Source organism: Colossoma macropomum, unplaced genomic scaffold, assembly GCF_904425465.1.
Source record: "Colossoma macropomum unplaced genomic scaffold, Colossoma_macropomum, whole genome shotgun sequence".
Lineage (NCBI taxonomy): Eukaryota > Metazoa > Chordata > Actinopteri > Characiformes > Serrasalmidae > Colossoma > Colossoma macropomum.
The window spans coordinates 7,107,849-7,119,878 of record NW_023494788.1 but is presented as its reverse complement, the minus strand read 5'-3'; the positions used below and the strand labels follow the sequence as shown (position 1 = coordinate 7,119,878).

At 31.9% G+C, this 12,030-nt stretch overlaps 1 protein-coding gene across 1 annotated transcript in view; it reads left to right on the top strand.

The window, feature by feature from the left end:
- The window catches only part of LOC118806514, a 63,534-nt gene extending 52,710 nt beyond the window's left edge, over positions 1–10,824 (top strand). Inside the window, exons 3-5 of the mRNA XM_036567944.1 lie at positions 9,542–9,634; positions 10,172–10,212; positions 10,306–10,824. Of these exons, the coding sequence (XP_036423837.1) occupies positions 9,542–9,634; positions 10,172–10,212; positions 10,306–10,428 (257 nt within the window). The 3' untranslated portion in view covers positions 10,429–10,824. The remainder of the gene's footprint in view (positions 1–9,541; positions 9,635–10,171; positions 10,213–10,305) is intronic.
- Positions 10,825–12,030: the final 1,206 nt, after the last annotated feature.

Here is a 12,030-nt window from a genome sequence, read left to right as displayed (position 1 = left end):
GTTGACTTTGATAAATTGAAAAAAAAAGTGCCAGAGCTTTTCATAAGTCAAAGTTTATTTAGTATATTTTTCAGTATGTTAAATTCAGCATATTAACAAAAATTGTTTATCAAAATGTGCAGAAGTATGTTCTCTGTTGTTTGTTTTCTACAAGCTGTGACTTTTAGCAGCCAAATAAATACACTTCACATTTCAGGTGCTTGCTATTGATATGCTGAATATATATATATATATATATATATATATATATATATATATATATATATATATATATATATATAAAAAATAAATAAAAAAACACAGCTCTGTGTACAGCTTCTCCAAGAACATCCTCGACCAACACCACTGTGCTGTGGCTGCTTGTGGGAAGATCATTTTGGGAATGGAACAGCAGTAGAACTGTGAAAAGTGTTTTTGTTGAGCACAGGCCTTTCTATAATGTTTATTGTTTATATTTTCCTTGTTTATATTGTGTACTACAAGGGACTTGTTTAGTATATCTGATCATACCTTTCTATTTTTTTATTTACATTTGATCCCAATTCAACGTTTGTAAGGCAAATCTTTACCACTAAAGAGACTGACAGTTCTTTATAAAGATGGAATTACATTCTAACAATGGTTTTGGCTTAAAAGTTAATGATATGTATCAGCATCAAAACAGAAAATAGAAAATGTGACAGAAATGGGTTTTGTAACCCACATTGTAAGATCACAGCCATGGACCATAGACTATTGATACACTATAGCCATTAATTCATAGTTTTGAATGCAAACTTATGTTACACCTGTTGAAATAAAGAAAATAGAGTTACTCGAAGTGATTTAATGTTTAAAGTTTCATTGTAAAGAAAATTTCTCAGATTTCTTTACAGTGGTGTTGATAAGAACCAGAGGTCACAATAGCCACATTTTACTATCTAAGACCATCAGAGAAACTATATATGTTTGCTGAACTTTTACTATTTTGTACTAATGTAATGTTAGTGATGAAAAAAAGGCAAAATCAGAATTTCTTTTTTTTTTTGTGGTGGGAGTGTAGTGACTTGATAAAGCATTGAACATTTCAGATTTCTGGTTCTTATTAACAGCACTGCGAACAATTCTGTCTGTACTGTGAGATATAAAAGTTCAGCAGCTTTGGGTGGAATAATCAGTAAAATATAGAATATTAACATAAATGTCAAGCTATGAAAATGTAACATGGAAAAGATTTTTTTGTGGCTTGAACTGCTGTGTTCATTGATACAGTATGTTTATAATTCCTGTCTTACAGAAGATCCTGTAGATCCTGTAGGTTCTGTACGTCCTGTAATGCTGACTCTGGCAGTTTTCTCAGCAGTGTGTGTGGCTGTAATCTGCTCTCAAACCATTTTAATCCATAAACTGAGAAAATCTGAACACCGCACTGGTGGTAAGTGTTCATTATGAGATGAAGCTGAACATTTTAATAGAAAGAAATAGAATATAGTGATTATATTAATTAATAAGTTTAGCCTCATTAAACTGTGTCTGAAAGTGACTCTGAAGTTTTATCTCTACAGAGAAAGTTCAGGAGGGGGCTGTGAGTGAGAGGACCACCAGACAGGTACTCTTTATACACTCACTCTTTAAACTACGTTTTAGTTTCTATTGAGGATCTAATAAAGTTCAAATTTTTTCGAATGAGAAATCTGCCTATTTCTGGTTAGAGCTCTTAGTGATGATGCACAATAAATACTTGGATAATCAGTCATTTGCAAAAGTTTGAACATTCAAATGACGTTTGGCTGATTTTCTAAGTAAGCATAAAATTAACACATCTTCAACAGAGAACAATGTTAAATATATTTATATAAAATATCAAGCCACATTTTATGTTTTTTAATATGTTTAATTCAGAAAATAAACTGTAATTGTTTATTACTCTCATTAAAATGTGCAGAAGTATGTTCTCTGTAGATGATGTCTAACTTATTATCATGTACAAAATCAACAAAACATGTCTTTTGACCAGGGCGCCCAAACTTTTGCAAACAACCATATCTTTTTATGCAAATTGTTAAGCCGGAATTGTCATTTGAATTAACATCTTATTAACAGATAATTATCAGTATTTCATTCCTATATGCTCTACACAGTGTAAGGTGATTTCTGGAGTTTATTAGTTTAGAGTTAATAAGAGTTTAATAAGTCAGTAAAACTTCATGATGTGTTCCAAATTGAAGTATTAAACATTTTTTTTCAATAATTCACACATACCCATATTCTAAAGTAAAGATCATTTCATTAACTTTTCATTAATAAAAAAAAGCCAGAAATATGTAAAGATTCAGCGCAAATTAACAACCAAATGTGGATTTTTTTATTAAGAATTGCTTCTGAATTTGTGATGCAAATTAACTTAAAATTTTAAATTTCTAATGTCTGATTAATGATGAAAAGATCATGTTATAACATAGAAACATGTTCTGAAATATTAGCGACTAATAATCCAGGTCATAATGAACAATGTTTAATTCAAGAATAAACTATATGTAATTTCAAGAAGATCTTAATAAAACCGCAAATATTTGTTTGTTTAAATAAAGTGATAAATGAAAAGATGGGGACAGTTTGGATCCATTTTTTTTCTGAAGCTCCCCTGATCATTTTAGAACACATTACAAACATCTTTAATTCATGTATTTTATCAAGCAGAATTCAAAGCATCTGGAAAACAGCACCTGTAACTCCACCCCTCAAAGGAGTTGATGCCTCAGTTCGTAATAACTCATCTTGCTTAGTTTAGCCAAAATCTTAGAATCCTTAGTGAATAATAAAGTTTCTCCATGGAAATTCACTTTTTTTTTAGTTTTAGAGAAAAGCACAGCACAATCTCTGCTACTCCTCTCATCTTAGATGATCTTTTCACTACCACTGATAGAAACATTGTGCAGTCATTTTCACTGATATCTTTGAAGCTTTGATACAGTTGACCACTTTTAAAACATCTACAAAACATTGGTTTTGACCACAGAGCTACCAGCTGGATTAGAAGTTCTCTCTCTGATAGACAGCAAAGTGTGACTCTGTGACAAAATAAATTAGAACTACTACCAGTAACTAAAGGGGTCCTTCAAAGTTCAATCCTCGATCCACTATTATTTAATATCTATATTGATGACAGAGCCATTTCCAATGTTGATTGTGAAGTATTTTTATATTCTGATGACACCATTCTGTACTGCATGGCTGACTGTATCTGTGCTGCAGTGCAAAAACTACTTTTGACTATAAAAGTGTTCTTTTAGTTCCTTACAATCAGCCTTTTACAAATCATAAACAAGTCGTAAATGTTGACAAAATATATTTTTGCTGTTGTTCAGAGCCTCTTATATTGATTTTAACACTTTTGAAATCAGAAAACTGACCTTGAAAGAGAACTTTGGCACATGGCTAGACGATAATATTATGTTAACAAGCTTACGCATAAGCAGAGGCAAAAATGTGGCTCAAAAGGAAAAAGATTTCTGAAGCAGTGCTGCTCTTTACTCTGGATTGTGGCAATGTGATATACAGATATGCATCTGCAACTAGTCTTAATTCTACAGACTCTGTATACCACTCTGCATTAAGATTCATCGCTAGTGACACATTTTCTCAGACTTGTTCCAGTGAGTGGATTATCCTTCAGGTGTCGAGAGCTTTTACTGATCTGGGAACATCTGCTTTTAGCTACAGAGCACCAGCGAACTGGAATTCATTACAGGAAACTGTAAAGCTTCACTCACTGGTGTCACATGAACATTTTAAACCTTTAGTCTTTAACCAACTTCAATCAGCCTGACACTGTTTTATTTGATTCTAGTTTACTTTATATATATTTCAGTGATTTACCATATTATTTACTATTCTTTTAAATTTTTTTATTATCAACTTTTACTTTTTTGTTATTGCTTAGGTTTGTTATACATTTCCATCCTGAAATTTATTCTATTTTCAGCAAATTTTATTGGTTTGCTATGATTTAAACAGTTTTTTTGCTCTTACATTTTACTATTATGATTATTTTTTAATTTTATTTTTTTTTTTCATTTGTACTATTTCACAATCATTTTTTTTCTTTTCTCTGTTTTCTTCAGATCCTCCTTTCTGAATAGGCTTACAAATATTGTAATAAATATATCACTGTTGTCAGAACAAAACCTCGTATCTAATGTAAGTCAGTGGAAGTAGACATTTTTCCAAGTAATTTCATGTTATTTCTTTTGGTCAATTCTTCATGAAATTTATATACAATGTGAAGTGCAACAGGTTTTTTCAAATTATGTCAAAAACTAAAAAAATGATAAAAATGGAGAGGTTTTGCTCTGACAGCAGAGATACATACGTTGCTTTGCTCAGTGACACAATCAGGAGTTCGCAGTCTGGCCTGTATTTCACAGACAAATATTTATTTTCAGTGTCATGCTCTAAATTATTTTAAGATGATTGTCTGAGTCAATGAGTTAAACATTTTAGCTGCAATAGAAAACTGATTCTCTTTCATCAGCCAACTTGAAGTGCCTCAGCAAATTTTTTTTTTCAAGTTTGTATATATTTTTCAGTATATGATGATATTTATTTCCTACAGGAACAAAACACTGAGAACCTGCATTACGCTGCCGTCCACATCAAAGAGAAGAAAGCCAAAGGTGGGAGAGTGAAGAGAGAACAGCCTGACGACATTGTGTACTCTCAAGTGGGAAACTCCAAAGCTGCTGCTCAGCGCTCACATCTCTAGTTTCCTAAGATGATCATGAGTGAAGATTTGGACCTTTTCGTGCCTCAAATGAGCTCCAGTCTTTTATCTGTAGCTGTTTGTTTCTTGTTAGGTGAGAGTTCTGCTGATTAAAATGAAGTCTCAGTTCTATGATTACAAGTGTGTGGCCACTATAACCTTTATTGCTATTTTCATATTTTCTGAATTATATAAAACACGGTCTGTAAAACTGCTACAGAACAATCAGTTTTATTTTTTTTTTTCTTGTTCTCTCTAGATGTGTTAACATATTTGTATTACAAAAATCAACAAAACATTATTTGACTGGGGAACTTTGGCAAGTCACTGTGTCCTGTCAGTGGTCCAGCTTCAGACTGGTGGCTGATGACCAGTTGGTCATTTTCTTTGATTAGATGGTTTGTATTGCTACAGAAGGTGCTGTTTTAACAACAATTTTAAATTAAATAAATGTAATTCTTGTGTGTGATGTTCTTCATAACTCTAAATAAGCAGACTGGAGATCTATAATTTTCCTCTCAATACAATTTTTCAAAATACATTGAGCTCTGTATATTATAAAAACACATAAGCATAAATAAAACTATTTTTACTTTTTCATTTCAGTGTCCTTGAAATTTATGTATGATATTATTAACACATCATACATTGTGTTAAACATTAGTCACTTGCTCACAGATGTAGTTTATTAGTCAATGGTGTTAAACTCATTTTCTAATAGTTTAGGAACAGAATACAGTCAGCTCCCAATTCAAAGATTTGGGTCTGTAGTTTCACTCTCCTTCATTTACATCTCATAATGCAATAGATTATATTATTTTCTTTGTATCCATTGATATTCATGCCTTCTATGTTGCTGTTTTCTGTTCAAAGCAGATTTCAGCTGGTTCAGTTGATCATTTAAGGAGATTTAGATTCAAGCATGAAGTCAAATCTTCTTTTTGGAAAACTGTGAACATGAAAATCCTGTAAAATTAGCAGCAGCGTATCTTCAATAGATAATCTGTATTTATAAAAATACCTGATTTTTTTGGTTTTGAGAGAACAATTCTAACAGGAAATGTCATCATAACTAATTCAGTTTTCAAAACTCTGTATTTTTGTTTTTCACTTGAAATATATTTAATATAATAAAAAAAATACAAATTTGAAGTTTTGTCTAACTTTTTAAAGCTTGATTTGTCCTTTACAATGTACTAAATGAATGGACCAACTAAAATGTTACAAAAATTATATTACATTAAAGTACATTAAAAGCTAAAAATTTATTATAACAGTACATTTTCTTTTCTGACATTACAATGTGTAAAAGATTGAACTGTTCTTTTTCCAACAATATTTTTCTGATTGTAACAGCAAGAGCAAAAACATACAATATAACAATATTTACATTATATCTAATGCCAATTTACCTATTATTTAGTTAGTTAAACTAAAATGCTGTCATGAACCTAACCACCGTTTTGTCTTTAAACCAATCTGTAATATGATGGCAATATCACATATCTTTAAAAGTAATATTTATGTAATTCATTAAAACACTAGTGTTGTATTACACAATCAAAAAGCCATGTCTGGATTACCAGTCTGTAACTTCACTGTCAGAAGTGTAACATTCACATAGTTACTGTGGCACATTTCAGTTGTAACATGGCAATGTGATCAAATCAACTGGATCAATACCGATTTCTCAGTCCCTATATGAAGACAAATCTGCTATCGCTGTGAAAATACCATCTCATTACAGAATGGCTTAAAGCCAGACTTTTGGATAGGTTACCATGTTGTTACCAATCATATTGCTACAAATAAAAGAATGAAAAAACACTATTACAACTATCAAAATACACATGTGATTATATGACTAAAAATTAAGCTACATGTGTGTTTACATAAACTGTAGTAGTCAAATCTGTCTGTAACAGAGAATACACCTCTAGTAGTTCCATCATTGTTAATGTTTAATTACACAGTTATTAGAGAGCCTACATATAAAGTGGGCCTTTATTTTGTTTACTATTTGTATATTTGTATATATTTTTTTCTTATAAAGTTATAAAGTTATAACGTTATAACTTATATCTTATAAAGTTCTTATAAGCAGACTTTAATATTAAGTCCTCTAGTTTGCCATTAGAATGTACAAAAGCCTGTTGTTATCAGTAGGAGGCAATGTGATCATTGGCTGAGCTCTGGGTATCTACTGTGGTTTCATAGTTCTTTCCTCTCAGACTTGGGAGACTATAGTGAATATAAGCCACACCTTCTGCCTTATCATGTAATTTTAACCCTGTTTTACAGGAACATTGTCATACAGGACACTGACTTGGTCATTCGAAAATACTTATCTCAGTATCCTGAATATTATTCTACATCTGCTCAAACATTTTTATTAATGACTGAAAGTATTTTTAGTCATCCAGTACTGTGGACAATGTATATCAGAAGAATATGTGCGATATGTTTGCAGTTCTATTAATTTATTTTTAAAATTTTGCTCGTGTTTTTAAGTCTCCCAACTTTAAGACAAATTCCACCTATGTTCAAAGTATCTGAGTGATTAAGTTGTTGAGATTTAAACAAAGTTATTTAAGGCTGGTCTGAAAATGTTGGTCAGGACTTCATCTCACATAGAATGATATTAAAAAGTTGACTACTGTGTTTGTTTTCCCTTTTATTTTTATTTTAATGCGTTATTTTCTGGCATCTCCAAAAAAGAGTATAGACAAACTACAGCTAATGTTCAACTTTTATTCATTATATCATTTGATATTTTTTACAGTGATTTATATGTGTGGTTTTTTTTTCCTGAATTGCAGTTTCTTGTTTCTTTCAAATTGATTATTATTGCATCTTTTAAACATATACATTTGTTATTACTTTAGGGCTTCTTTGGGGACTTCCCATGTACCACTCCACCATGAATGTGCTTTAATAAATGTATTTTAGACCAAAACATTATTTCAAAACTACAGTAGAAAAACGATGTATGTATTTGTTACCATTTCATGTAGTAACCTGTTGGAGAGAGGCTTAAGAGGTTTTTATAAGAGGCCAAGGAACTTCTTGTGGCCAATCATGAGTGAAAAGAAGAGCAGACAGATAAAAAAAAGATCCTGTGACAGCCAATGAGCTTAATCTCCTGAGCCCAGCCAGCTAAAACAGTGTGTTACTGTTGTTAATTACTTACTTTCCAGATTGTTTCAAATAAGAACAGCTTGAATTTAACACAATGGCTCTGATTTGGATGCTGGTTTTACATCTTTACATGATACGTAAGTTTTCGTTATTTAACTTTTTTGGACCCACAGTAAAATTTAATTTTGGGGTTTATTGTTTACTGTGTGTGTTGAAATATCATTTGCAATTGTCTTTATCAGCTGAGCTCTGATCTGATTCTGTCTTATAGATTCTGCTCAAGCTGTGGATCTTTCTGAGGCATCATTTGTCTCAGCTGAGTCTGGTGAAAATGTTACTCTACACTGCAAATTCGTGGAAACGTTTGCTCAAAACATTTGGGTTTGGTACAAACAAAGAGCAGGACAGGAACCTCAGGAAGTGGCAATGAAGTTAACTGACAAATTACCCACTACTTCATTGAACAGATTCAAAATAAACCAAAATTTTGATCTGATTATTGAGCAAACTAATAAAACTGATGAAGGAATGTATTTCTGTGGAGAAGGACACAGGAACACTATTACATTTTCTAGTGGCACATTCTTAGCCGTGACAGGTAATAAACTGTTTGTTTATGATGATTATATAACATATAAACTTACAACAAACTTTACAACAATAGAAAACTTTAACCAAATGTTTTTTATGGTTTACTTTATTACATTCAATCTTTTATAAGAAGTGAAGTCAATTACACTGACACAGCATTGGATTTGTTGTGTGTATATTGTGGTTATAATTAAAATGTATTATGTGTATAAATGTTAATTTTTAACACAATACTCTGTTTATAGTGCTACAATATTTACGCATTTTGAAAAGAAATTTAATTTTAATAATTCATTTCTAATCTGTGCTTTATAAATTCATATATTCCTATATCTTACAATGTCTCAATTACACTGACCAGGTCATCCACAGTTAAACATTTCGGTGCTCCAAACTCCAGTATGGTGGTCAGTCTCTCCAGGAGGGTCAGTGAATCTTCTGTGCACGGTGCTCTCTAAGATTGGAGCAGCAGAACTCCGAGTGCTCTGGTTCAGAGCTGCTGCAGGACAATCCTTTCCTGAAATCATTTACACTCATCAGAACAGCAGCAGCCGTCAGTGTGAGATCAGCTCTTCTACACACAGCTCTGTGTACAACTTCTCCTTTTTAGCAATGGAGCATTAGTACAACTGGGTAAGTCTATCTGTGTGCTTTGTGTTGTGTGTCTGTACGCTTCAAACTGTGTACAGTTGTTGGTCAACGATTCACTTCGCTGTAATGAAGATAAATCACAAACTCTAAATTTATTCCAAATATGACAGTATTCTAGAGCTGTGTGGAGTGAATTGATTGGCGCACATGTGAATTGATTGACATCATTGCAGTTTCAGTGAACAGCATTTTGCCATTAAACATAAATCTAAATAAAAAAGAGTGGCTTCCTTTTTATTTAAACATAATTGATAGATTGAACTAAAGCTCTGATCACCTTAATTTCTGTTATTTTAATGTTAGTTTAATGCAATAGCTTTATTGGTGTCATGGTGGTGCAATAACATACTACAATCAGTGTTTGCTTTAAACTTATAAGAAAGTAATTATTATAGTGGTTTGATCATTTATACCTTACAGAGGGTCTTGTGAATCCCACTGTGTTCTATCTGGGAGCAGCTTTGGGAATCTGTGTGATTGTGATCTGTGCTCAGGCCATTCAAAACTGCAGTGGTGAGTGTAGCTTAATCTGTTATATATGGTGTTATTGTACTTTTATTAATAATGATTGATTAGTAACATTGGTTAAGACCTATCACAATATTTGTCACATGGCACGATGCTAAGAAGTTGACCAATAAGTTTGTTTTCTCCAGTTTGTATTACTGTAATCAATTGTTCCCTGAAATATTCAAAAGAGTATCGACAGACCACAGCTTGTACAGAATCATCAGAAAGTGTTCTTACATCAACACAGAAGAGTGAACATATTACTCCAGGACATGGCAGCACTTCACTGCCTCAATAATAATAATAATAATAATAATAATAATAATAATAATAATAATAATAATAAGAAGAAGAAGAAGAAGAAGAAGAAGAAGAAGAAATATATCACATTTGACAATCTCTTAACAAAAGAGTAGTAAAATGATCTTCCAGTGTTCATTAAGTCAAACTGACTGTAACTAAAAGTGACCAGCACTGAGGTCATATTCTCTGATCTAAGCTCTAAATATGACACTGTAATCTTTCTTTATTCCATCATAGTGAGAGATCATGATTCGGTGGTGGAGAACAAACCCAGTCAGGTACTACATGTTCTCTCATTCACACTGACACTGTTTAATTCCCATAGAATTCTCTAATCTTCAGCCTTTAATATTTCATATTCATCTGTACAGGACTCTGCTGCTGTGGAGCTGAATTATGCAGCCAAAAGTCTGAGAATGAAGAGTGGACGCTCTGGAGACAGTGTTTACTCTGAAGTCAGATACTTCTCAGTTACTGACCCCAACAATCACTGACTCACTGGACTCTCTTCTCTTGTAGCAGCAGAAGTGAAGTTTGTTGATATTTTCTGTTACTGTCAGCTTTGTAATCTGTATCTGTTTATTTGTGTTTGTGCTGATTTCAGTCAGGATCTACAATCATGTGCTTCACTTTGCTCTGTGCTCAAAACTGCATGACTGAAAAATAAAACAGTCTAATTTGGTATGAAGTGTCAGTTCCCTGAAGGAGCAAGAACACAGTTTTAGAGTGTGTGGTCACTCACACGTCTCATGTTTGACAAACACTTATGAGCTCAGATGGTGTCTGATATTGTTTGCTCTCAATGGAAATGTAGGGGACATGTTTCAGGTTGTAGTGAGAACAGATCTACATGCACAGTTACTGTTTATTTACTGAATTTAACATATTGGGGGGGGAGTACAATAAAATAAAAAGTTATGCACCATTTTTTTTTTTTTTTTAATTAAACTAAATAAATATGCCCAGTGCACAGAAATTGGCAGAAAAAATGTAAATGTTCTCATTGTAGAGGTTGTGTTTGGCTATTTTTGCTTGGAAAATCAACAAGACATGCAATTACTGTACCTGTTTTTATTCTCATCTACATTGTTTTACCTTTGAGCTTTGGCTAATAGAAGCACACAAATTATTAAGGAAAGATTTTGAAATTTTATTTTACTTCATTGTTCGTGCTTTTTTTAATGTTTTTGATGCAATTTCTTAATTGATTTTGTTGCAGATATTTTAAGGTGAAAGCTAAAATTTTGTTGATTTTTTATTTTTTTTGTTACATGCTGCAAATAAATGCAAATAAATGCAGAGAAATGTGTTCTGAATGGATAAACGAACATGGTAACTAGGCACAACTGATGTTCTATTTATTATCATCTGATACATTAGATGCATGCATGTTACTTTAACTGAGTTTAATTACATTATCTGGAAAAAATTAAACACTTCAAACACATCAAATCCTAAATATATGTAAAAGTATTTTAAACAAGAATAACTGTAAAAAAATTAATTTATTAAAAAATAAAATTGATATGAACTGGTTTCTTACTTACTACAGACATATATTTTACCATTTATTCCTGACTGCACATACAAGTAGTTGTTTTTGACAACTTGCAGTTGTTCCACACAATGAAGCCATAGTTATATACTGTACTGCTAGGCAGAAATAAAGTGTATAAAAATGTGTAAATGTTTGAAATGTACATGTTAAAGACTTGCCAAAAATATATGCTGTGACGAATTGCATAGAATATACAATAATAAAATGTGAAAAAAAATTAAATCATTTAAATATTTTAATTGCTACTAATTTTAGTATTACCCTGTGAGCATTTTACATGATGTTAGGTTTTCATTCATTCATTCACTGGGATCAGTGTATTTTGGCTGTAAGATGATTTAAACGTGGTTAGATTTAGAAAATGCAACTTCTTATTCTCCACTTTATGATGGAGGGTAAAAAGTTAAACAGGTAAAAAAAAAACTGTCATATTCAACAGATTATAACTACAACAGCTGCGTATCATCACTGTCAGGACAAAACATTACATCTCCATTTTTAATTTCTTTTGAGAACTTCAGTTTAAATTTATATATAT